Source organism: Perognathus longimembris, chromosome 4, assembly GCF_023159225.1.
Source record: "Perognathus longimembris pacificus isolate PPM17 chromosome 4, ASM2315922v1, whole genome shotgun sequence".
Lineage (NCBI taxonomy): Eukaryota > Metazoa > Chordata > Mammalia > Rodentia > Heteromyidae > Perognathus > Perognathus longimembris.
Genome location: NC_063164.1, coordinates 14,649,655 through 14,676,053, shown reverse-complemented (window position 1 = coordinate 14,676,053; position 26,399 = coordinate 14,649,655). Strand labels below are relative to the sequence as shown.

Sequence of the window (26,399 nt, the reverse complement as noted above, 5' to 3'; positions counted from 1 at the left end):
GCGGGATTTCCTGTCCACAGGCGCCGGGCTTCTGAAGTGGTAGGAGGGCTGGCGGCAAAGGTCAGTTCAGTCAAGCGGGTCTTACGTTTCTCGAAAGAGCGGTAGCCGAAAGAACGCCTTTTCTTCCTCTTGCGTTTCCCCCCCCCTTTGCTATGCCTCGATTTGCACGGCCGCCCGGGCTCTCGGTACCCCGCCCACTTTTTGAGGCTCTTCCGCTTCCTCTTTCCTCAGGCTCCGCCCTCAGCGTCCTGTGGCCATGGCGACCGCTCCGCGGGACTCCCTGGTTTGGAAGCTCGCGGGGCTGCTGCGGGAGTCCGGTGAGTGGACTTCCGGTTTCCCGGGCCTCAGGCGAGCTGGAAATGCTCCCTGCCTTCGGGAGACACGCCCTGGGAGTTGTGGAATTCGACCCTCGGGGTCACGAGGCGTCAGAGTTGACTCATTTTCTCTCGCCTCCCGGGTTTATTCAGCTCCCTGGGTGTCTTCGACAGTCTCAACTCTCTCCATCCTCGGGACCAAACCTGAGTGCCCCTTCCTTTCCATACTTTCTCAGATGCTCGCAGGCCGCAGTCAGGACTGTCAGCCCCTCCAAACCGAGGACTGACCGTGATCATCTTGTAGCGAGACACTTTGTAGTTAAGAAAAACAAAAAAGGCCGCGGTTTGGAGTCAGACTGACGCGGGTTGGACTCTTGACCCTCTTTCAAACTCAAGTTTTCTGGTTTCAGCCCATTGGCATCGGGATTGTACTTCACCAGTTGAAGGAATTTTAATTGACTTATTTATCACACCCCAAATTAGTATCTACTATTATGGTAATTGCTTCCCCTGGTTCCTGGGCACGCTGGAACCACAGTGTTTGTTTCATAGGTGGTTGGCATTAGTTGTAGTAGAACAAGCTTTACCTTTGAGATAAGACAGAAGTAGCAACTTCCTATCAAGTTATATGATCACCATCAAGATTAGTAACTTCTTTGGGCTTCAGTTTTCATATATGTGATTACGAGGTTCGTGAGTATGTGTGTGCACATATGCGTCAATCCTGGAGCTTCAACTGTAGATCTAGGTGCTGTTCCTGAACTTTTGCTCAAGGCTAGTGCTCTGCCGCTTGAGCCACAGCTCCATGTCTGGTTTTTTGGTGGTTAATTGCAGAGAAATGTCTCAGGGACTTTCTTGCTCAGGCTGGCTTCAAACCAGGATCCTCAGATCTCAACCTCTGGAGCAACTGGGATTACTGGCATGAGCCACGAGTGTGATTGGAGGCTAATCGTCCTTTTCTGATTCTAATGAAGTTTAATGGGGTATTGATATGGCCCACTCAGTTAATGTTGGCTATCTTCTATCACTCAGCACTCCCATTGATGGTATCTGTGGAGTCTCTATAGCAGTTTTATTTTCTGACCTGTATTAATAACTATGCATATCCCTTATTATCTCTTCTATACTGAGAAGTCTTTTGAGGGTGGAAAGTTCTTGAACCATGTCTCTGTCCTCAGTGTCTAATACATAGGAAATACTTCATGCAAGGTTGTAGGTTTTTTTTTAATCTATTCAGCAAAAATCTGATATAATTCCAAGGTTTAGAGATGATGGTGTGTGAATGAGTGATTATGAAGAAGTAGCAGGAGGGACACCCTTGTGATGATAATTTTGTGTCAGTTGTAGTGGTAGGTACAATAATTACACAAATAGCACAGGAGCTCAGTGTTCCATCAGTATATGTACTAGCATCAGTTTCATGATTTTGATATTGTACCACAGTTGCATAAAGTGGGAGAAGTTCTGTGAAAGGTATAGGAAGTGTCTAATATTTTGGTATTTGTGCAACACCCTTTCATTCTTTTTTTTTTTTGCCGGTCCTGGGGCTTGGACTCAGGGCCTGAGCACTGTCCCTGGCTTCTTTTTGCTCAAGGTTAGCACTCTACCACTTGAGCCACAGCGCCACCTCTGGCCATTTTCTATATATGTGGTGCTGAGGAATCGAACCTAGGGCTTCATGTATGGGAGGCAAGCACTCTTGCCACTAGGCCATATTCCCAGCCCCACCCTTTCACTCTTTATTCAAGGTGGTTTTTTTTGTTTTTTTTTTGAGACAGTTGTCTCACTATGTTGCTCAGCCTGACTTCAAACTTACTGTCACAACCCAAGAACTGAGATTGCAAGTACATGCCTATTGAAAAAAGGTTAAACATTTTTAGGAAAAAATTAAAAAAATTCTTTATACTTAATTTGTAACTGCAGTTTTTTTAGGTTGAATAATGAGTGCCACGATAAACAAAAGATGCCCTCAGAGCTAATGATCTTGGGGTTGGAGGTGGGAGTCTAGTGGTAGAATGCTTGAGATCCCGAGTTCAAACTCCTTTTCCCTCAAGAAAAAAAAAAAAGGATGATGGTGTCATGAGAGAGAGCAGGTTTAAAGTTAGCAACAGCAATACCTTAGTGCTGTCATGAATGACTTTATTCTTTCTGTGCCATGTGTTTTAGTGTTGTTTGAAAGTTCTAATATGTGGGTATTACTTTTGCAATCAGAAAAAAGAAATAAAGATAAAATAACCTTTTGACTTTCGTGTAAAAATAAGTGACTGCAGTGTTGAAGTTCAGCAGTATTATTTACTGAGAAGGTTTCCTGGGTAAGGTTGATCTTGCACTAGGTAGTAGAAGGGGATGTATCAAAAATGAGATCACCGTGGGCTAAGGTGGCTGCAGTTCTAACATTGCAAGGAGCTCTTTGGAGCAGAAGGTGACAGAATTTGGAAAAATGAGTTGGTGTCTCACAGTGAAGCAGTCTCAGATGTCAGGCTGCTGTTAGGAGTTTTGTTTTGAAAATGGGGGTAACTATAGACGACTTTCAAGCTGGGGAGGAAATAGAAAGTTTGGTCCTGCTAAGTGCAAATGCATAAATACAGAGAGAGAGAGAGAGAGAGAGAGAGAGAGAGAGAGAGAGAGAGAGAGAGAGAGAGAGAGAGAGAGAGAGAGAGAGAGGAGAGAGAGCTAAGAGAAAAATTTGGTCCTGTAGTGGAAGATCCCTCTGATCTATAATTGGAGTGGGTGCATTTGGGGGTCACAACATCTTAGAAGAAAGGGAGAAATCTTTCATTGTGTCCTTCCTGTCTGCCCCTTTCTCTTTAGGAGACGGGGTCCTGTCTGGCTGCAGCACACTGACCCTTCTGACCACAACACTGCAGCAGCTGACCCGTGTCTTTGAGCTGTACTTGGGGCCATGGGGTCCTGGCCAGACAGGCTTTGTGGCTCTGCCCTCTCACCCTGCCGACTCACCTGTAATCCTCCAGCTTCAATTCCTCTTCGATGTGCTACAGAAAACACTTTCCCTCAAGGTTCCAGGGGATGGGGCCCGGTGTGCAGAGAGCCCAAGGGAATGATGGAGGGTGGATATGGGCCAGGATGCAGGAAGTCTGCATGGCTGAGATCCTTATGATGTTAGATGCAGGTGGTTGTGCTGAGGCAGGGATGTTTCTTTTTCAGTTGGTCCACATCCCTGGTCCTGGTCTGCCAGGGCCCATCAAGATTTTCCCTTTCAAGTCCCTTCGGCAGCTGGAGGTATGTGGTTGTTGGAGCACGTTGGTACCCAGAGGCCAATGTGAAGCAGCCGCTTGGGGGGTGGGGGTGGGGAGATGGCTGCTTTTGGTGGGGATGCCAGGCCTGAGTGTATTACTGCTTTGTGGTAATGTGGTATATAGTCTGTTTTTGATTGAACACTGTGAACCATAGGTAGGCTTTGTCATCTCCTTGTAGCCCATCAGAGAGACACAGCTATGAAGGTCTGCTTTTTCTTCCTCCCTTTTGTCCCTTACACCAGCTCCGAGGTGTTCCCCTTCACTGCCTGCATGGTCTCCGTGGCATCTACTCTCAGCTGGAGACTCTGATTTGTAGCAGGAGCATTCAGGCTCTAGAGGTGAGGAGGTGGGCTCCATGCTTTGTCTCAAGAAACACAGAAGACCAAGCTCTCAGGTTCTCCTTTCCTCCCATCCCTGTGACCCCGTAGGACTCTTATTCCTGTCTGTAGATTGATGGTCATTCTCCATTAAATAGCATAGTATCTGCTTTCTTCCTCTCCTCAGGGTGTACTCCTTGGGGGCAGGGGTGTACACTTTATTGAAGGCTAAATCTCAGGTGGAGCCATGTATGAGTGAATGGGTGGAGTATGAAAAGAAGATGAGAGTGGAGTAATGGGAGAGAGAGAGAGAGAGAGAGAGAGAGAGAGAGAGAGAGAGAGAGAGAGAGAGAGAGAAAGAAAGAGAGAGAGAGTAATGAATCTGTCCGTTGCCCAGGAGCTCCTTTCAGCCTGCGGCGGGGACCTCTGCTCTGCCCTTCCCTGGCTGGCTTTGCTTTCTGCGGACTTCAGCTACAATGCACTGACTGCCCTAGACAGCTCCCTGGTGAGTGCTCCAAGGGAAGGAAGTATTGGGAAAAGGGCAAGAATGAGTATTTAGGAAGGAGGGAAAGTTGGCAGATGGGTGTCCTTGATGAAAACCCATTATCTGCCTCTCTTCTTGTCCTTCCCAGCGTCTCTTGTCAGCTCTGCGTTTCCTGAACCTGAGCCATAATCGAGTCCAGGACTGCAAAGGCTTCCTGATGGTAAGTACGAGCAGCCTAACAGCTGGTGCACTTGGGCCTTGGGTGGCTCTGTTCTCATTATCTCTCCTAGATGGCTTGTCTTCCATCTTGTTCTTCTCTCATGAGAAGAAGCCATATCTGAAGAAGTAGTACTGTTTGGGATCTAGCATAAGACAAGACAGAGTTCCAACCTTAGCTTCTAATTCCTGTGTAACTTAAGACATATGAGTTAGCTGCTTGGTTTGTAGCAATTATTGGAGTACCTGCTTTTATAAAGCACATTGGTTGTGAGGAATACCCAGTTTTACTCAGCCCAGTGCTTCACTCAAAAACTGGTAGATTTTGTGATGATAATGACAGACCTTTCCCCTGTCTCTTTCCATCCCATACCAAAGATAAATGAAGCTGGATACTCCTTAATGTGGTAAGGAAAGGTTTTATCAATAGGGAAGATGGTCCAGTTAAACTAAATTCTGCGTTGATTTGTGTTGAGGTGAATGGGCATTTTAAATGGAAGAGTAAGAAAAGAAGTATTGGGGGGATTAGGCACAGGCAGGGAAGTAGAAATTTATGAGAAGCAAGAAGAAAGGTGCTGGTTCATGGGAAAGCCATCTGGGGTTGGCTAGCTGACTGGTACATGCTGAAGTTAATCCCTTCCCGTCCTCACAGACTGTGAAGACAATCCTTCCTTTAGGTGTTGGCAGGAACAAAAAGTAAATTCTTTTTGTAGCCTCACATTTCCCTTGGTGCCTTATGTTCTCCTGGGCAGAAACCATGAGAGTGGGAATCACCGTCCTAAGAGTGTAGCTCAGAGCTGTGAAAAACAATGCTGATAATTGTTCAGGTCTTTTAATTGAGGGAAGAGGATGAGATCGTCTGTGCTGAAATCTGCAGTTTTTATAGGCCAAGGTGGAGTCAAGAAGAGGGCTCAGAGGAGGACCCTGACTAGAGTTTAGTCAAGGTGAGAATCTTTGTCCTCCTCGCTCGCTGCCAGGATTTATCTGAGCTTTACCACTTGGATATCTCCTATAATCACCTGCACTTGGTGCCAAGAATGGGACCTTCTGGGGCCGCTCTGGGGATCTTGATTCTGCGAGGCAATGAGCTTCGGAGCCTGCGAGGTGAGTGGGCCATATGTGGGGCAAACACGGGAGGGAATTGGGGTATCATGAGACCCACAGTGACCCAGGTACCTCTCCAGCTTTGTGAGGCCTTTAGCTGGCTCTTTGATTTGTCGTGTACCTAGCACATGCACCCCCCCCCGCCCCCAGACACATTCACACCTGCACACACCCCCATGTGCCATCCTCTCCCCTCACCTCCACCCCAGGCCTAGAGCAGCTGAGGAACCTGCGGCACCTGGATGTGGCCTATAACCTGCTGGAAGGACACAGGGAGCTGTCACCGCTATGGCTGCTGGCTGAGCTGCGCAAGGTGAGACATGGGTACTTTGCGGGCCTGGGAGCCACCTTCTGGTGTGGCTCTCCTGTGTCAGAGGGCAGTGCCTTCTTCATATAGGGAGGGCTGGCCCTAGGCCCCCCCCTCATTCACCTCATTCCCACCTTGAAGCTCTACCTGGAGGGGAACCCTTTGTGGTTCCATCCTGGACACCGCGTGGCCACTGCCCAGTACTTGTCACCCCAGGCCAGGAATGCTGCCCATGGAGTGAGTGATCATCTTGTATCCACTTGCTTCCCCTTTCTTTCCTGACCTACCCCAGCCCTCTACTCTCCTGCCTGCCCTGGGTGAAGAGCCCAAGCCTAGGCTCCTTGTTGTGTTGTTAATGCTGACATTCCCTGGGGCTGGGCACCACTGCAAACCCTGCCTCTCCTCCTCTGTCTCTATGCAGTTCCTTCTTGACGGCAGGGTCTTGTCACTGAAGGATCTTCAGGTCAGTGTGGTGGGGGTTGGATGGCAAAGACTGATGGAGACGAAGGGAGGGCACTGGCCGGGGATATAGGAGTGATCGGGAGAGGTCTCTCTGGCTAATGGAAGGTAGGGCCTGCTCTTGGCTAGCTCAGGCAGGGCCGAGCTCCTCTCCTGGCTCTGACCTGCATCTTCTCCCTGTTGTCACACACTAGACCTCTGCATCCTCAGGACCTAGCCCCATAGCTCCACCTGTGTCCTGGCCAGTGGGGAGTACCACGGAAACCTCAGGTGGCCCAGAGCTGAGTGATAGCCTCTCCTCAGGGGGTGTTGTGACCCAGCCCCCACTTCGGAAGGTTAAGGTGAGTGGGGTCCTTGGCTGCTGTGTCCCTGGAGCTCTGAGTTCTTATTGGACTGATGGTGGAAGGCCTCATCCTTGAGAATTTTCTGTTGATCAGATGGGAGGCCATGGGCGGCAGATGGGAGGCCCTGGCTTTCATAGAGCTCTGTCCTTCCACCCAACCTAGAGCCGAGTTCGTGTGAGACGGCCGAGCATCTCTGAGCCCAGTGATACAGACCCAGAGCCCCGAACTCTGGACCCTTCCCCTGCTGGTAAGCTAGCCATACCCACTCCCTTCTCCCATGTCCCTCTAATGATGTTTTCATGCAGGTCTGGGAGGAGAAACTTGGTTTGGGGGAGGAGTGGAACCTTATAGAGTGTTTCTTAGTCTGTTGCTCTTTTTTTTTTTTTTTTGGTGGTACTGGAGTTTGAATTCAGGGCCTTGTGCTTGCTAGGTATTTGCTGTACCGTGGAGCCATGCCTTGTAGCCCTTTTTGTGATCTGGTGTCCTACTCATGTATTTGCCTGGATTGTGATCTGCCTGTTTTAGACATCTTATTGTAGCTGGGAAGACAGATGAGCACTACCACACCCAGCTTCTTTCAGTTGAGATGGAATCTCACGAGTCTCTCAGCCTGGGCTATCCTAGAACCACAGGCCTCCCAGTCTCAGCCTTCCCCATAGTTTAGGATGACAGGTGTGTATCACCACACTCAGCTGTGGATATCTTTTGAGAAGGCTCTTTTGAGTTTTTCCTTCCCAGGCTGGCCTTGAACCACAGTCTTCCTATCTCCAGCCTCCAAAGTAGTTAATGAACCACTGGTGCCACTACTCCTGGGCAGCAATCTCTAGAACCTTTTTCTTTTTTAATTGTCAAGACAATGTACAGAGGGGTTACAGTTAAATACTTAAGGCAGTGAATATATATATATATATATATATATACATTTCTTGTCATACTTGTTACCCCCTTCCTCAATTTTCTCTCACTTTCCCTCCCCCCAGCCCCCCCTTTGCTTTCATCCTTTTTTTAACCTTCCCAATGATGGACATCATCTTTCTAGTCTACAATGCTTATGAACTTCATGATGATTAACAATAAAACAATTTCTTCCAGGTCAGGTACTATGTATATTTCTTTTCTTTTGCTTAGTGTAATCTGTTCCTTCTTTTTCTCTCATTTCTTCCCTCCTCCCCGCTGCTCTTGAGTTGCCTAGTTTGCTCTCATCAATGTTCATTGTAGCTGTTGGGCCCCCTCTACTATATATTTTTCCCCCCACTTGTTTTCCACTCATTCTGTGCCCTCCTCTCTGCTTCCCTCAGATGTGCACATGTATACACCATATGTGAGGTATCTGGAGCTTTTTAAGAGCATTAATTTTGTGAGGTGTTAAGAGGTTGTATACTAAAACGATTTGGGGGCCATATAAGTCTGGGAAGTGCACATTTAAACCAAGTAAAGTAGGTTTTCTTCCCTGCAGTCCCCAGACCCTTAGGTGTGCATCCACATTTTGTGAATCTCCAAAAGTAGCACTTGATGTGCTGGTCTGGGTTACATGTGGCCACAGTGTTCCATAGGACATGCTCCTGAGGGAGGCCTGTATGTAGCCCCTTCCCTTGCTTGAAAATGAGGAGCCATACAAAGAGCCTAGGGTTGCCTGGGATGGGGCGGGGCTAGCAGCTTGCTCAGCTCCATATCCTCTGCTCCCCAGGATGGTTTGTGCAACAACATCGGGAGCTGGAGCTCCTCAACAGCTTCCGGGAGCGGTTTGGCTGTGACTGGCTGCAATATAGGAACCACTTGGAGACCTCAGGGAGCCCCCCTCTGGCTGCCCCCAAGACACCTGCTATCCATATCCCTCCCCCGGAGTCCCTGGGCCCTGAGTCTCCCTCCAGTCCTCTGGCCCCAAAGAAGGAAGCCAGAAGCCCTGAGAAGTCACCACAGAAGGTGACAGAGGAGAGCAGGGTAGAGCCAGAGTGCCAAGAAGAAGAAGAAGAAGAAGAAGAAGAAGAAGAAGAAGAAGAAGAAGAAGAAGATGAGGAGGAGAGAGAGGAACAGGAACAAGAAGAAACAAAGGAGGAACAGGAGGAGGAGGAGGAAGAGGAGCAGGAGCCAAAGGAAGTAGAAGGTGCTCACTCGGTAGACATGTGGGAAATGGGGTCAAGTGGAGCGATGCTGGGATGGCTAGGCCGATGGAGAGCCACCCCATGGGAGGGCAGCTTTGGGTGCCTTTCCCCCCTCCACCCCTCCTTTCTGGTCTCTCCACAGCGGAGCTCTGTCGGCCCATGTTAGTGTGTCCCCTGCAGGGGCTCGAAGGCCTGCGAGGCAGGGAGTGTTTCCTCCAGGTCACTTCTGCCCACTTGTTGGAGGTGGAACTCCAAGCAGCCCAAACCATGGAGCGGCTGGAGCTGCAGAGTCTGGTGGCAGCTGAACTAGAGCCTGAGGCTCAAGCTCAGAGAGAACTGGGGCTCGAGGTGAGTGATGGTGTTGGGGCTTCTGGATGAGGCATTGGCTGAGTGTTTTCCAGCCTCTCCGATGGACATGTGGAAGGATGATCTGGGGCAGAGTGCAGTTGTCGTTGGCTTGGTGGGGGGCTGGGCTGGGAGGTAGGTTCTCAGCATGTGAGTGGAATCCAGAGTCACTCTTTTCCATCTCCCCCCTGCTCTCCTCCTGTTCTCCAGGGTTCAGATCTGCTTCCAGGGGCCCCTGTCCTTGTGCTGCGCTTTTCCTACATCTGCCCTGACCGGCGGCTACGCCGTTACTTGGTGTTGGAGCCAGATGCCCATGTGGCCATCCAGGTGATGGGGTTCAGGAGGCTGTGTGTGGTGGTGGTGGTGGTGGGGGGGGCGGGAAGTGGCTGAAGGAGCGGCCCCAGGCTGCAGGGAAAGCATTTGCCAGGCATGTTTATCTGGGTCCACCTGCTTACAGCTGCCTTCCGCTTTGCCTTCTTTCAGGAGCTACTCACTGTGCTGACACCATTTACCACTGCGGCACAGCAGCAGCTTGGGCAGGCAAGGGAGCTGCTGGGGGGCAGATTCCAGTGCTTGCGTTGTGGCTGTGAGTTCAAGCCCAAGATGGAATTGGAAAGCGAAGAAGGCTGGAGGCCTGTGTTCCAAAAGACAGGTACCAGCCTTACCCTTGACCTCCCTGCGCCATGGCTTCCCACTGCAGGGAAAGCGGCTCTGAGCGGGGGGACCGTGGAGGAGTCCCAAGGAGGACGCCTAAGGGCGTAGGATCCACTCTTCTGCACAAGTGAAGTAAAACTACCTGCCGTCTGTATCACAAATCAGAGGAAATGATTTCCTGGTTTGTTTTTTTTTTCCCTCTCAGAATCAGGAGATGCCAATTCTATAATTGCGTTTTAAACATACTCATTGTGTTTTCAAAACTTGAAGGCTTTTCTAGGTATTTTTGGCAGGCTTTTCAGGAATAATGTAAAACCTAGTGAGCCCTTCCTGCAGCATCAGGGCAGCTGTTGGGTAAGATGCTTTGGGGGTTGGTGGAATTTGTCCTTTATTGACCGACCTTGAAACTGCTTGATAGCAAATAGCACCTCGTGTCATCGCTTCATGTTTTGCCCTTTAAGGGATTTTTCCATTGTAGAACCAATAAAAAAGCAAGGTCTCTGAAGATATTGAAGAGAAAGGAATCCGCTAGATAACAGCTGTGTCGGATGCATGATTTTTATCAGCTTCTTTTTTTCTTTCTGGCAGCACTTGCAGCAGGACTTTTAAGTTTATGTTTTAAATTAGTTTTTATTTTATTTTTTAAATAGTGCCATTGTGTGAGTGGAAATACCTCTGAGATACCTGCTCCTCCCCAGTTGTATTCCCTAGGTCCTGCAGCTTGTGGGGTCTCTTCTGTGTTGCCATTAATGCACTTTGCCATATGCTAGGTTCTCCTTTGAACCTCAGTTATCTCATCTGAACAGAGAAGGAAATGAGCCCCTCCCTGCAATGATTCTTTTAAGATAATTTAACAAGCTGGTGACTTACACCAGCCCTAGTGGCTCATACCTATTAGCTACTCTGGAAGCTGAGATCTGAGGATTGCAGTTTGAAGCCAGCCTGGGCAGAAAAGTCCCTGAGGTTCTTATCTTCAATTAGCTACCAAGAAGCTGGAAATGGAACTATGGTTCAAGTGGTAGAGTACCAGTCTTGAGTTAAAAGGCTAAGAGACAGTGCCCAGACCCTGAGTTCAAGCCCCATTACCAGTATAAACACACACACACACACACACACACACACACACACACACACGCGCGCGCACACGTAAACATGACAATAAGGAGCAAAGTGTAGCACCTAGCCCAAATAAAGTAGCTACTCAAGTTCTGTAGTGACCCAACCTCTGTGTCCTGCTTCTGTTTATCTGTCCTGCCAACAGGTCCTTTTTTTTTTTTTTTTTTAACAAATAACAGCTAGGCTCAGAGAAGGTAGAAATCTAGCCATTAATTGGTAGAGCCTGGAATTGGGCCCAGACGTGGCACTAGTGCCCTTCCTACCTTTTTCATTCTGTTAATTTTGGTGCCCCAGGCTGTGGGAAGGGATCAGAGCAGGGCCTGGGATTGGAAGGTGGGTGTATTTTGAGGAGACCATGGAGCACAGATTCGCTGTGCTGTCACTGGGATGGGGAAGGATCCATCAGCCTGGAGAGGGAGATGGAGGTGGGGCAAGGCTTGGGAGTGGTTGTCATGTGTAGAAGCTGGAGATGGCCCACTGGAGGTCTGAAAGTGTATGACGTGGTGGGGATGTGCTATGTCAAGGGACTCATATCTTTCCCTCCCCAGAATCTCCTACTGTGTGTCCGAACTGTGGAAGTGACCATGTGGTTCTCCTGGCTCTGTCTGGGGAAACCCTCAACAGGGAGCAGAAGCAGGGAGAGCAGTCACCAGCTCCCTCCCAGTCCCCTGTCTGTGACCAGCCAGGCCAAGGTGACCATCTCAGTAGGGCTGGTGGCATCCCACCTGAGGTTCCTGTTTCCCATGGCTGCAGCAGCTGGAGCCTCAGTCCCCGTGAGTACAGTGTAGGCGACACAAAGCGGAGATGGGGCCTGGGGAGGAATGGGCACTGATGGAAGTTGGAGAGGAGCCACAAGCTGCCAGAGGCAGGCTGATGGCCCAACGGTTGCCCCCAGCCCCTGAGCCCTGTGGCTTCCGCTCGGTGGATCACCGACTCCGGCTCTTCCTGGATGTTGAGGTGTTCAGTGATGCCCAAGAGGAGTTCCAGTGCTGCATCAAGGTCTGTGCCACCTGGCATTGCCCACCCCCCTTTCCACCAGGATGACCACTGTCTACCCTGGCAGCAGGAGTTAAGTTGAACATTTGGCAACTACCAGATGTGTCCTTGCTTTTCAGCTACAGCACTTCTGTGTGGCTCTGGGCATGTACCTTAATATTTGAGTCTTAGCTGTCTCCAGCACAATGGAGATAACACTTCCTTATACCCGGGGGAGCTGAGAGGCAGTGTCTGGGAGCTGCTCCTGATAGTCAGTACCTGGCCCTCCTATCACTATAAACACACATCGTTAGTCCCTCGGTTGGAACCTGCCACGTGGGACCCTGGGATCTGGAGTCAGTTTTGCCCTTGATCTTGGAGTCTGGCGTAAGGAGGCCAGATCACACAATGTGAAAGTGCTGAAATCAGGGTAAGATCCTACATAGTGACTCCTGCTTGAGTGGGTCAGGAAGCCTTCCGGGAGGTGATGGCTAAGTCCCCTTTCCAGAAAAGGACACTGTAGGCAGTGCGTGGGGTGGGAGAGACGCTCCTGGGGAGCCCGTGTGCAGGATGAGGGGCAGCTCCTCCAGGGCAGGGTGAAGGCAGGCGGGGTTGCTACAGGAGTGGTCTGGTATTCTTGCCCCAAGGGGTTGGGATGGGACCCACGGGCCACAGGCAGCCAGGGGGAAAGCTTGAAGCAGGAGATTGATGATGAGTTTGCTATTGAGGGTAGTCATTCTGGCCCTGTGTGGAGAGTGGCTTGGAGGAGGCAAGGGGACCCAGCTGAGAGATTCTGGGGTCTGAGTGGGCACAATGGGGACTAGGGAAGAGAGTGGTAGCATTGGAGGAGAGGCTCAGGAGCTCAGGGGTCACCTTGACTGATAATTAGCAATAGGGAGCGACTCCACTTTCAGTCTGGCCCCAGTAAGCATTTTTTTTTTGGTTCCTCATCTACTACTTTTTCCTCGTAGGTGCCGGTAGTGTTGGCAGGCCACAGGGAGGAGTTTCAGTGTCTTGTGGTTGTGTCTGACCACAGGCTCTACCTGTTGAAAGTTACGGGGCCAATCTGGTGAGTGTGCCAAGCGTGCAGCCAGGGCGGCATTGGGCCTCCCTGTCAGTCTCACCCTGTCCTCCTCTTACTCTTGGTAACTCTGCCCCCTCCACAGCGGGCCTCCAGCCAGCTGGCTCCAGCCCACCCTGGCCATTCCCCTGCAGGACCTGAGTGGCATGGAGCTGGGCCTGGCAGGCCAGAGCCTGCGGATGGAGTGGGCAGCCGGGCCGGGTACCTGTGTGCTGCTGCCTCGCGACGCCAGGAAGTGCCGGGCCTTCCTTGAGGAGCTTGTTGGTGAGGAGGATGCAGAGTGGGTGGGGAGGGGGGCCTGGGCAGGGCCCCCAGGACCAGCAGTGAGCAGAGGTCATGGGACTTGTTTATAACAAAAGTTTCTCAAGTTTAGAATTGGGCAGGGTTGAGTGGTGGAGGGGATAGGATAGAGAAGGGCAGGACCCCCTGAGGGTTCCCGTCTCCGGCTGCTCTGTCCAGGTATCTTGCGGTCTCTGCCCCCTCCTCAGAGGAACTGTGTCTGCACCACCGAGGAGGAGGTGACCCCGCAGCACCGACTGTGGTGAGTTAATGGGAGGTAAAAGCCCAGTCTTCACAGATCCAATACGTGGTTCTGGAGACTGCTGCCTGACCTCATATCCTCCCTCCCCCCCTCCCTCCCTTGAAGCCCTTCTCACTCCCGGCTTACCCTCTTCCTGTGTCTTCCATGCATTCTCAGGCCATTGCTGGAAAAAGACACTTCCTCACTGCCCCCCCAATTCTTCTACCTTCAGGTGTTCCTGGTTGAAGGTGAGGCCTCTTGTGTGTAGCTGTCCCCAGTCTATGTCCCTGAGCCACGGGCCAGCCCCCTAGTACACTGACCAGCCCCTTAATGTGCCTGCACAGTGCCTTTGTAGTAATGTTCACTTCTTTTACACCACAGTCTGGGTGTTCCTTGTCTCTCCAGGTGGGGATAGCAGACACCCTGGATTCTCAGTTGCCCAGAGACCTTTGCTATGGGGTCCAAGTTTCCTTGAAGTGGGTGTGTTGGTTGGTCTGCTCCCCTCAATCTGTCAGAGGTAGAGTGGATCATGGTTTAGGGTGACTGGTGTAGGCTCTCAGAAGGTTTAGAGACTGGGCATTTGGACTAGATAGGGCCCTGGTTCCCACAGGCCCAGGCTGCTTTGTGAACCCTCAGGGTGGGTTTGGCTCTTCCTTGGAGCAACACTGGGACACCTAAAATCTGGACCCTCCTTGGCCTTCCATTCTGAGTCCCACCCCGTCTTTCACCCACCAGGCCTCTCTACCTGCCCTGTGTCCCTGTTGCTGACGTTGTCCACCCTGTACATGTTAGATGAGGATCTTGCAGGGTCCCAGATGGAGCCTCCCCTCCTAACAGCATCTGGTGAAGCCGCTGAGCAGGCCTCTCTCCTGAGGCCTGACCCTTCCCTGCGGGTCAGGGAGCAGCAACCACTCAGCAGCCTGAGCTCAGTGCTGCTCTATCGCTCCGCCCCTGAAGACATACGGCTGGTCTTCTACGATGAGGTGTGTGAGTCCTGGGGGCATGGGCAGAGAGGACAGTGGGGGAACTTTGTCTAGGAAGGCCGAGGATTGGGGGCAGAATGAAGCTGAGGGATGGGCAGGCATAGTAGAGGGAACTTGGGGTTGGGGTGTGAGGATCTGGGTTTGGGCAGGAGGCAGGGGTGGTCAGTAGGAACACCCTGTCTGGAGCCCTGCCACTGTCTTGCTGGGAGGCCTGTAATGAGGCAGCCAGCTTCTATGAGTTTGTGTGATTGGTTTCTGTGCGCCAGCCAGTTTACCTTCCCAGCCACAGCATGAGAGGAGGGGCTGTTCCTGGCCTTGTTTTACAGATGAGAAAACTGTGGCTTGGAGACATTCACCAACTTTCCCAGGTCCCTAGTGGTAAAGTCAGGAATTGAACCCATGCACATGGAGTTCCTTGGCGTTGACTCTGGAGCCTGTGGGGCCTATATTGGGCTAGGGAGTGGGAACCCTCTAGAGGATTACAGTTAGTGCCTGTTAGATTCTGCATGGCTCAGGGTTAGTTAGCATCTTTTATGAAGAGCAATGACAGGCTTAGGGAGAGAAAAAGATGGTGAGCCAGGGAGGGTGGTAAATCATCTTCTGAGTCCTCTCCTGTTCCTACCTGGGGTAGCCCCTGTGTATCTCACCTTGCTAACTGCTTGACCTGCAGGTGTCTCGGCTAGAGAGTTTCTGGGCTCTTCGTGTTGTATGTGGGGAGCAGCTGACAGCCTTGCTAGCCTGGATCCAGCCCCCCTGGGAGGACTTGTTTTCTATTGGACTCCGGACTGTGACCCAGGAGGCTCTGGACTTTGATGACAGGTCACATTGACCCCAACTGTGACTCAGGAGCCATGCTGCAGACCCTCTTCCTGGCCTTTGGCTCTGGTTTCCAGACTGGCTGTGGACCTCCAGCCTTTGGCCACTGGCCACTGAGGCCCCAAATGACCCATGACATAAGGGAAGGGTGAGTGAAATCGGCCTCCAAGTGATTCGGCCTAAGGGAAAGGTTAAGTGGTCAATGAGAATGGTTTTCCTACACTTTTCTCAGGTATGAATAAAGTTGTTTCTATTACAGTTCTCATGGTGCAACTTAGATGTGTTGTTTGCAGGCTTGCCATTCCCCTAACCTCTTCCTGAATGGGAAACCCTGGGCAGCCTTGTTCATACAACTCTGGCCAAGTAGGACTCCGGCCTCCTGACCCATAGATATCCAGTCTGCTAACCAGTGGTGACCTGTCACGTGGCCATGGAATGTCTGCCAGTCAGACAATTGAGTTTCTTAGCTTACTTATGGTCACATTTCAGTTGGGAATCAGGCCATTGCAGAAGGTGTCTGGGAGAGGGTGGAGTTGACTGTGGAGGAAGAGTATAGCATATAGAGCCTTCTGCACTTACCACCTTTCCACCACACTGTCTCACTCAGCCCCGTATCTTCCATGTGTTGACCCCAGTCCTCTTGTTTCCATGTCTGGTCATGGCGATGGGCTCAGGAATGCTCATGCGATCTAGTGTGGCCCACTGAGTCCCAGCCCTGGTTTTCGTTTGGGGCAAGTCTCCTACCTGAAGGTTGCTGGGAGGATAAGGTGGAGCTCTGGCCATGGGACAAAGCACACAGAGGAAGATGGAATCCAGGTAGGAAGGGCCAGATGTAATCCTGGTGAGGTCTTTGGGCCCTGAGTCGTAACTACATAAACTCCTTTTCCTTCTTGAGCCATTCTGCATGGGGATCTGAATATGGCAAGAATGGTGAGATGCACAGGTTTGTGTAGAGAGGCCCTCGTTCCGGTTGCAGTTCCTGAGTGAGGCAGTGTAATTAATCCAGGTCACTGTGTCAGGCCACCAGCCTAAGGTCTTGACAAGTTTGTGGCCTGATTGATGGGATAGCAAAACTGGGGCTGTGTCACTGTTGGACGCTTTCTATCTGGACCTGAATGGCGCATCCTGTCTCTATATCCTTAGGATTGAAGTGCTTAAAAATGAATGGGATATTTTTAAAGCTTTTACTTTAAAATACATTTGAACAATAGTAAACATAACTGAAAACGTTTATGGTAGACTTAATGACGTATTACCAAAAGTGAGTTGCTGCCGTTAGTGCTGACCCCTAAAGTCCCTTCTGGAAACAAACTGTATTATACAATTTTCCCAGTATCTCTCCAGAAATTTGAATGCATGTTTATTCATTTTTTGTACATTTTGTACATTTTTCATAGCTCAGCCATTCAGTTCCCTAAGAAGAGACAGATTCCTGAGATTCGTTTCTCTCCAGGCAGTGTCCTGGTCTGGAGATAGGCTGTGAGTGTTGGAGCCAGTCAGGAGATGCTAGCTGGGGTCTAGGTCCCTTGGTGATAGGCCTGCAAAGGGCAGGAGGCCCAGAGGTGTGTGCATAGCCTTAGAAAACACTTTCGCCTATTTCTGTCTTGCTTAGAGCTGCCCTGAATTTTTAATTGAATCAAATTAAAACTTCTCCAAAACATTAGTCTACTTTTAGTGATGTGCACAGCCCCTTCCCATCAGTGACTGCATCATTTGTGAACAGGAGCTGATGTTAGCCATGAGGAAGGCCTTCCTGACCTCTAGCTCAAACCTGCCATTCATCGCAGGACCCTGAGCAAGCAAGTACATCCTAGAAACTGGAGCGTTATGGTCCAGACTGGGCATTTGCAAAGAGGTATAATGCCAGGGAGCTAAAAAAGCTTCTAATTCATGCTTCTTGTCTCTGGGACTAGCCTTGTTTCCTTGAACAATGCAGCAGTTATAAGCAGCCTTTTTGCAAAGGTGTTCTGTCTTTGGTGATCCAGAAAACAGAGGTATTATGTGGAGTGAGGAGTTTGATGCTTTAGCTTTGTGTCTCACGAGGAGCAGGGGTCCTGGATGGAGTGCTCGTCCCTCCTCCCCAGACCCTGTGATCTCAGGGTGATGGCTGTCTTGCAGATGCTAGACACAGGTGTCCAGAGGAGCTTGCCTCCCACACCCTGGACTGCCTCCAGGGATCAATTGTCCCTTGTCTGGTCTTTCCCCTCCAGCAAGTGCTTATTGATTACCTCGCCTCTGTCTGGCCTTGGGTTGGCATGAAGGATGCTCAGCGGAGGCTTTGTGGCTCCTGGAAAGCATTAGAGAGAGGGATTCTCTCTGCTGAAAGGGCACCACAGCAAGCCATATTTTCTGTAGAAAGGAGATGAGAGGAGATGGCATATGCATGCATACTTGCTTCTGTTTGTTTCAGTAAATCCTAGAGAGATAAGAATTGGGTGGAATGAGATGAAAATAAGAACAAGGTAGTTGGGAATGGAGTGGTGTTGAAGGACTTGAAACACAGCTTAAAATTGAAACCCTCTGAATGTATTATAGACTCAAAATTTATATTTAAAGTTATAAGCCAAGCACCAGTGGCTCATGCTTATAAACATAGCTATTCAGGAGGCTGAGATCTGAGTTTCAAAGTTTGAAGCCAACCAAGGCAGGAAAGTCCATGAGACTCTTGTGTCCCATTAACTACCAAAAAGCTGAAAGTGGAGTTATGGGTCAAGTGATAGAGTGCTAGCCTTCAGAAAAAAGCTCAGAGACAGTACCCAGACCCTGAGTTCAAACCCCACGACTGGCATACACAGACACACACACACACATATATACACACACATACACACACATGTCTAAATGAAGTCCTTTGATGTCTATCTATCAATAAGCATTATTCCCAAGATACCAGCAAGGAGGCGTGGAGCTGAGTGAAGAACCTGACTATGTCTTGGTAAGAGATGGTCCATTTTTTTTCAGATGAGTTATTTTAGATGGATTGAGGGATAGCATCCTTCCTCCCTTGTTCAGATGTCGCAGTAGCTTGTAAAAGATACTACCCTGTTGCTTAGTTGCAGTTGGAAATTCAGGCACAGTTCTGCATGTAGTGCTATGCCCATCCATCTAATAAGAGATGGTGGGATGTAGTTGTGTAAAGGCAAAAGCACAGATCTAAAGGATCCAGAGTTGTACCTTAATTTTGTAGCTCACATTTAACCACAGGCAAATAACTTATTCTTCTCTCTCAGTCTTCAGCGTGGGCATGAAACTAGTCAACCTACCTAGTTCTTAATTGTTGACTGCAATTGTACCTGAAGTACTGTGCAAAGCCTAAAGCATTCAGTGCTGGTTTTGAAGCATTCCTGTTAGTTGCTACTTGCTGCTTGCCACCTAGGAATGAAGGCTCTTTGTGATCAGAAGAGCAAACGCCCGTGTCTTACTGCTTGTTTATGAGTGGCTATTTCCCCAATGTGCTTCTGAGGAAGCCTCAGACACTTATGGGGAAAGGAGTGAATCAGAGCATGTTTTTGTCATTTGATCATTTTGGACTCAGTGACTTCTTTGTCCTCTACAAAAAAACATTCTTCAGTTTATTAGTTACTGTAATTACTTGTGCACTTGGTTTCAACTCTGCAGATACTTACTGAGCTCTTCAAATGTGACAGGTTCCATGTGAGATGGGGGAGGAACATGGGAAGAATCAAACTGCTCCTGCTTTCAGGGAACTTAGAAGTTCCCTGGACAGAGTGGGAAGGGTACCCTGGAGCTGCTCATGTGGGATGGGAAAGATGATGGTAGGAGACTATTCTTTTTATGAGCGAGGAGAGCAAAGAAAGCCTGAACGTATAGAACCTCCTTTTTATCATTCTTATTACTTGAGGCAGGGTCTTGCTTCCATATATGAACGAAAACATCCTACATTTGGCTTTTTGAGCTTGTTTTATCTTGTTCAGTATATTGTTCTCCATTTTCCTGTAAATGACATGATCTCATTTTTCTTTATGGTTGTGTAATATTACGTGATATATATGTGTGTATTTATATATATTTACACATACACATATATCTTATATATACCATACGTATATAATATAAATCTGTCTTATATGTTCTTTATCCTTTCATCTGTTGTTGGGTATCTCAGGTGATTCCACGTTTGGTTATTGTCCTGGCCACGCAGATATCTTCCTTGTGCATTGGTTTACCCTCTATTGGATATATGCCCTATAGTGGTATGGTGGGGTCACAAGATTGGTCTACTGTAGTTTCTTTGAGGACCCTCCATACTGATTTCCATAATGGTTGCACTAGTTCACATTCCCACTAACAGTATATATGGATTCCTTTCCCCCACATCCTTGCTAGCATTTGTTGTCTATTTTCAAGATGAATGATATTTTGACTAAGCTAAGATGAAATTTTTTTTTTTCAGGCAGAAGAGAGTTTATTAGCAGAACCAAACTGCCAGCCTGCATGAGATACAATGTGCAGAGGGGCAAGGGTGAAAGGTTAGATAAGGGGTGGGCAGGAGGAGGTATGTCCACAGTAGATGTAGAAGTGACCTTGGACCCTGGGGGACCTCCCACTGACCCCAGGTGTGCCACTTACTTGGATTACAGGGCCATGTGTGCTCAGAGGGAGAACAAAGGAGAAGGGGCCATTCCCCCCCTTACCCCCCCACCCCGCCCGCTTCCCAACATTCCAGCCTTTTGAAAGTTATAAAGGGGCACTGACTCTCTGGTTACTTCCTGCTGGCAAGAGGCATCGACATTAGGGGCGGAAGGCAGACATGTTATCTGGTCTGGGCAAAGGCAGCAGTGAGAGTTCCTTGGTGGTGAAGAAGCATATGTGTCTTTGAAATCTTATGAGGTGCAGGGATTTTCTAGAGGAGATGGCTGGGAGGTTTATGCCCACTCTCATCCTGTTTCAACCACACGGGCCTAGCAGGCACGGGGATGAAGGTCCACAGAGGGAGACAGGGGACAGACTGAAGGATGAGTGAGGAGAGCAAAGAAAGCCTGAACATAGAGAATCTGAGCATTTACCATTGCATTGGCAGAAACTGTTGCAATAAAAGGCACTTTGGCTTTATGGAGTCCTTTAGAGGGAGTCTCTTGAGGACGTAGAAAGTAATGGCCAAAAGGCACAGAGGATCCCTCTGGTGTGGAAAGAGAGAGAGGGAGATGAACAGAGGGACCTGTAGACAGGAGATGTTGTAGTGAATGTGTGGCCAGCAGTGGTAAAGGTGGAGGTCTGGTGTAGAGCTCCATCAGCAGTTTGGGTATGTGGAGGGGGGACAGGAGGCAGACAGAGAGAGAGAGAGAGAGAGAGAGGAGGAGAGTCCAGTGCCTCCTGACACTATCCCCTCCTGGTTTCGGCACCATTATATAAGGTTTGGAGAAAGGAGACCTGTGTGTGGTTGTTCAGGCAGAAGAGTTTATTAGCCAAACCAAACTGCCAATCTGCGTGAGATAGAGTGTACAGAACTGAGATGAAATATTTTTGTTGTTGTTGTTGTCATGGGACTTGAACTCTGGGCCTAGGCGCTGTCCCTTAGCTCTTCACCTCAAGGCTAGCACTTTACCACTTGAGCCACAGTGCCACTTCTGGTTTTCTGGTGGTTAATTGGAGATAAGAGTCTTAGAGACTTCTCTGCCCCGGCCTGGTTTTGAACCATGATCCTCAGATCTCAGCCTCTTGAGTGTCTAGGATTAGAGGTATGAGCCACCAGCACCCTACTGAGATGATATCTTAACAGTAGTTTCCATTTTCATTTCCTTTATGGCTAAAGATATTTTGAACAGCCTGAACTCTTAATTTTCCACCTCAGTCTCTTGAGTGCTAGAACTACAGGTGTGTGCCAACATACTAGAAATAATGACTGTTTTTTTTTTGGGGGGGTGGCACAGTGGAAGGGACAGGTCCTGGGGTTTGAACTCAGGGCTTGGGTACTATGTCTGAGCTTTTTGCTCAGGGCTAGTACTCTACTACTTGCCATACCTCCACTTCTGGCTTTTTGATGGTTAATTGGAGATAAAGAGCCTCAAAGGCTTTCCTGCCTGCTTTGGACTATGATCTTTAGATCTTCCATCTCCTGGGCAGTTAGAATTACAGGCGTGAGCGCCCAGTCAACAGCCAGTCATGCTGATGTTTAAGGACTTTGTGCTGATACTTGTTTCCTTGACATGACTCACTATGACCACCCTGAAGGAGATTTTTACAATTGAGGAAACTGTCCACAGGATTTGTACTCTTTTCTTTCAACAGTATCGCCTTTTATGCTGTCCCGTGTGTCCAGCCTGGCTTCTCTTCCAGTCCTTTTGTATGTGCTCTGTCATCATTAATTCTCAAACATCCATGCAGGCCTGCCATAGGGCCTTTCCCGGGTTCTTCCTCCTGCTGGAATGTCCTTCTCTTCCCCACCCTCCTCAATTTCATTGTGGCTGATACATTATATCCTTCCAATTGCTTAACTGTCACCTCCTTTCTACTCCTGCCACCTGGTCTTATGCTTTCCCTTTATGATATTTGGTATGCTTTGTAACTTTGTTTTGCCAGCAGTGGAGTTTGAAACTGGAATCTTTCCCTTGCTGAGCTTGCTTGCTCAGCTGGTACTCTACCACTTGAGCCAGGCCTGTAGTCTGGCTTTTGCTGGTTATTTTTCAGACAGTCTCACAGGTTTTTCTGTCCAGGTTGATTTTGCTGCTCCAGATTTCAGCCTCCTGAGTAGGAAGGATTATAGGCATTAGCCATCAGTGCCTGGCCATATAATTTTGAAATATGTGCTTGCTTATTGTCTGTAAGATGCCCAAGGGTAGATGCCAGGCCAGGTTTTTTTTTTTTTTTCAAATGTATATAACAACCCCTGGCATGGAGTAGAGAGAAAATGTATCTCAGTTCATGCACTTAGATATATGTGAAAAACAGCCAGACTGACTTCAAGCCCCAAACCTCATTGTTTCCTCATTCTACATCTAGAAGCCTCTTGCTTTGCTGAGGAGAGGGCAAAGTCCACCTTCCAGCCAAGACACTACCTCTTTTCTTAACCTGCCTCCTTTTTCTTCCTTCCAAAACGTAATGAAGCAGAGTGCTGCAGTAGAAGCATACCAAGCCCATAACCCAGTCCTCTTATTCTTTCTTTCTTTCTTTTTTTTTTGCCAGTCTTGTGGCTTGAACTCAGCCTGAGCACTGTCTCTGGCTTCCTTTTGCTCTACCACTTGAGCCAGAGTGCCACTTCTGGCTTTTTCTGCTTATGTGGTGCTGAGGAATTGAAACTAGGGCTTCATGCATGCTAGGCAAGCACTCTACCACTAAGCCACCTTTCCAGCCGCGCCCCCCCCCATCCTCTTAATGGATGAACAAAGTGTCAGAAAGGCTAGTAGGCTGCTTCTGCTTTCTTACCTGTTTACCCCAAAACAACATCAAAATTCAAAGCAGGGTATTTGCTCAGGGGTGACAGAGGAATATGAAATTCCTCAGATTTGTACCTCAAAACCTCAAAACACCAGCCTAGCCACATATACCAGCTAGAGCAGGGTTGGAAGCTAGGTTCTGCAGGGTGAGATAACCATCCAGTACACAGTGTGGTCTAGAGACTGGATGTGCCCGGTCCAGGTCTTCTCAGGAGGGACATGTGGATTACGGAAAGAGGAGGTAGGCTGTGGAGGTGCTAAATGTGCCAATGAAGCATCCTTATCAGCATGCAGGGTGGGAAGTTCAGATCAGACAAGGCTTATCAGGAAGCGTGCAAGGAATGGCGGCTACCTCAAGCTTGCCTGGCACTGCCTTTGCGGTCACCTTTCCTGTCCGCATTTGAGCATCTACAGACCCTCAGATGTGAGCTGACACTCAGAGCAGCCATCCTTGGTGCATACAAGACCACTACCACAGGAACACACTGTAGGAGACTGACAAGTACAGATGTGCTGAAAGGACTCGGGAGAGCTTCAGGTATAATGAGAACATAATGGACAATAGGTAGGTGTCAGAGAATTGTCACTGGATGCAGGTGAGGGTTTGTGAAGTTGTCCTCTAAAAGTAGGGACTGTTCACTTAGATAGAGTTCTTGACTTTCAATTGCGGAATGAGAATCTGGGCAGCTCAGAATGCTAAGCAAAATGGGCAGAACTTTATTAAGTAAGTAGGAAAGCAGACAAGCAGACCAACCAAGGCAGAAGCATACTCTTAACAGGATATGGGTGCTCTCAAAGGGAGAGATACACTGGGCTCTTTGATATCAGGGGCATTTATATGATGAGGGCAGGGTCTGACTTGAAGTCATGCAGCTAGGTGTTTATCTTTGCCCTTAATCACTCTTGGTGTTTCCCTTATACCACTTGGGCTTAGGGTCTCTGAGACTGATCTGTATTTTAAATATATGACCATTGTGTTTGGGCATCCCTTTTAGGAAAGAATGCATTCTGCCATATATTTTAAAACTGGTGTTTATCTTTGAGATAGAATACATCCTGCCACAAATGTTTATTCTTGGAGATAAGCACTTTGTGCCAAGAGGCGCCATTTTTCCAAGTATTTACCTTTCCAGCACACGTGTCTTTTTTTTTTCTTTCTGATGTCCTTTTTAGAGCACACTAATTGATTGGGGCCAGCAGTCAAAGTCAGCTGGAGAAAGCTGCTCTTGCTCTTTTTTTTTTTTTTTCTTCCTTGTGTTAATACTGCCGCTGTGAAGGAGTGCAAGAGTTAAAGAAGATTGCTGTGTTTCTAAATACAGTTTCTAAATTCCTGGCTGCCACTCACCTGATTTCCCCTAGTCTACCCTGCCTCATTTTCCTCTAAAATGACTGTGGTCCCTTAATCATAAGGGACATTGATGGGTGAAGAACAGTCTCCTGTATTTGCTTTAAGCTGAGTTTTTTTAAAAATTCCTGGTTACTGTTTGCCATGCTTCATGTTCCCTAGTCTATCCTGCCTCCGAATGAGAGATGAGCATGAATTTCTACAGTCCCTTCTAGGGGAGATTTTACTCCATCATCCCAGAGGTGCAGACCATAGAAAAAAGGTGATTTACAAGGGGAGAGATAGAAAACTGCTGGCTCTGAGTGGGATAAGGGGCTTCAGCTTGGCCCTAACCTGAGCTCAGCATCTCCCAAAGGTGAGGTGGGGCTTGGGGTGGGGGGAGGGGATCAGTTGTGAGATACCCTCAGTGTACAGGTGGCCCAGAACACCGGGGCTCCCAGGTTGGTAAGACCTACCCAAGGCTCTCTTGCTATGAAAGTGGTATAAAAGAAGACCTGGCACCATGAAGGTGAAAGTAGATTGAAGAGCTCTGTTGGAATTGTCCCAACCGGGGAGGAGGCTCCAAGTCTTTCATATCTCCAAGGAAGTGAAGGCACCGGGGAAAAAGCACTCTCAGCAGAGACTTGGAACCAAGTTACCTGGCTTAGAGAAACGAAGGATGAACATAATGGATTAGTTTATCAGGACTGCTGGTTCCTAAATGGAGGAACTCTGCTTTCCTTTGGCGACGCTAGGGAAGGTCCTGTTCCAGGCCTCAGTCCCAGCTTCTGGTATTTTCAGGAGCTTGCAGAGACATAATTCCAAATTTCACATGGTGTTCTTTCTGTGTGTGTCTGTGTCCAAGTTTCCTTTTTTTTTTTTTTTTTTTAAATAAGGACATGCCCACCCTGTCCTACTGTGGCCTTAACATTGACAATGACTTTATTCCCAAATAAGGGCATATTCTGAAGTACTGGAGGTTAAGACTTCACATATAAATTTTGGGGACTACAATTCAACCCCCAATAGATGGGCCTCCCAGTCTGAATTTTAGGACACAAGTGACATGTTTTGTTCATACACAGCATGACTGGCATCTTGTTTCATCTTCTCACCATCCTGTGAGCTGTGAGGACAGGAGGAGGTGTGGAGCGGTTAAATTGCTGTGGTTGGGACAAGCCACCTTTAATACACCACTGATGCCCAAATCAGCAGGCAGCCTGTTTCCCAGCTGTGACCAGATTAACACGCTGCCCTGAGTCTCTCTGTCCTCAGTGATCTAAAATTACAAAGATACGTGCCTTCGGGCACGACTGGGAACAAGAATAGTTTTCCCAAGATGTGGCAGGAAGGATGGAGGGAACTCAATTCATTGCAAGAGCACAAAGCAAAGCAGGCATCCAGGGCATCCTAGCTGCTTTCCCTCAGCCCCCTTGGGGGTGTTGGAACTCTTTCCTTGAGTTGAGCTGAGATCCTAAGAGAACAGGGGTCAGAAGTACATGTTCAAGGTCACTGGGGCTTGTCCCTTCTTCCTTCCTTCACCTTCCCTTTCTGACCCTCTGGCTGTTTCAAATCCAGGCTCACCTATCCCCCATTCTTTCCTCTATCCTAAGGGTCCGGGGCCAGTTTCCGGAGATGTGTGTAGAGAAGATCTGTGGACTTGATGTGCCAGGTGCCCAGTTTCAGAGAGATCAAGGGAGGGCCAGAGCGGGGTCCAGCACTCTTTACAAAAACCTTTGCCCTTGAAAGATGAAATCTGACTTCTGGAGGGAGGAGGGAGAGGGAATGGGGAGACAGAACCACAGAATCTTAGAATTGGATGGGATTTGGGGATAGCCCGGTTCCACGCCCCCCCCTCCGCCCCCCCCTCGGCTGCAGATGGAGAAGCAGAGAGGTCCGGGGAAGGGAGGTAATGTGCTAAAGGCAAATGTTGGTGCCCAGGGCCGGGTCTTTAGAGGTCATGGACTGTGCCAGGCCTTAAGAGCGAGGTGGTGGGTACTTGCACGTGACTCTGACCTCAGTTTCCAAGGCTCGAGGGGTTTGTGTATGGGAAGGGGGTCACTTCCAGGGCTCAGCTCCGGGAGGGAGGAGAGGCCGAGCTAAGGTGGGGCGGAGGACGGTGGCCCTTCAGGACCCTGTACCGCTCCCCCCCACCCGCCCCGGCATAGCGTGGGGAGCCAGGAGAAAGGGCGTGCGGGCAGGTGGGGGGTCCTGCGGGGGCCCCCGCCGAGCCCGACCGGGGCGGGGTGAGTCACAGCCCGCCCGCTCCCATTGTGCGGCCCGGCGG

General features: G+C 49.2%; 1 protein-coding gene across 6 annotated transcripts; it reads left to right on the top strand.

Moving 5' to 3' along the window:
* Window positions 1-25,843, top strand: LOC125350262 (serine/threonine kinase 11 interacting protein). Of its 6 annotated transcripts, none has more exons than XR_007210710.1 (26): window positions 1-60; window positions 232-317; window positions 3,126-3,331; window positions 3,480-3,554; window positions 3,814-3,909; window positions 4,286-4,393; window positions 4,521-4,592; window positions 5,566-5,692; window positions 5,902-6,005; window positions 6,141-6,236; window positions 6,421-6,462; window positions 6,653-6,799; window positions 6,965-7,049; window positions 8,490-8,906; window positions 9,047-9,252; window positions 9,460-9,576; window positions 9,733-9,901; window positions 11,568-11,792; window positions 11,915-12,018; window positions 12,966-13,063; window positions 13,161-13,339; window positions 13,535-13,616; window positions 13,773-13,843; window positions 14,331-14,578; window positions 15,249-15,542; window positions 25,726-25,843. XR_007210710.1 is itself a non-coding variant. In XM_048344675.1 (26 exons), the coding sequence occupies exons 2-26, from the start codon at window positions 257-259 to the stop codon at window positions 15,405-15,407; spliced, it is 3,246 nt and encodes a 1,081-aa protein (XP_048200632.1). In that variant the 5' UTR covers window positions 1-60; window positions 232-256; the 3' UTR covers window positions 15,408-15,652. The 6 variants fall into 6 exon arrangements, 4 of the variants coding, with proteins under 4 accessions (XP_048200632.1, XP_048200628.1, XP_048200631.1 ...); XR_007210711.1 differs by lacking the exon at window positions 25,726-25,843 and adding an exon at window positions 15,654-15,702; XM_048344675.1 differs by lacking the exon at window positions 25,726-25,843 and having other exon boundaries at window positions 8,490-8,770; window positions 8,819-8,906; window positions 15,249-15,652.
* Window positions 25,844-26,399: the final 556 nt, after the last annotated feature.

Bases quoted from the DNA above. Each gene is read 5' to 3' on its own strand.
- LOC125350262 (XM_048344671.1), top strand. From the start codon at position 257: ATGGCGACCGCTCCGCGGGACTCCCTGGTTTGGAAGCTCGCGGGGCTG. The intron at 3,555-3,813 runs GTATGTGGTTGT...CCCTTACACCAG, and splicing joins AGTCCCTTCGGCAGCTGGAG to CTCCGAGGTGTTCCCCTTCA. The intron at 6,237-6,420 runs GTGAGTGATCAT...GTCTCTATGCAG, and splicing joins CCAGGAATGCTGCCCATGGA to TTCCTTCTTGACGGCAGGGT.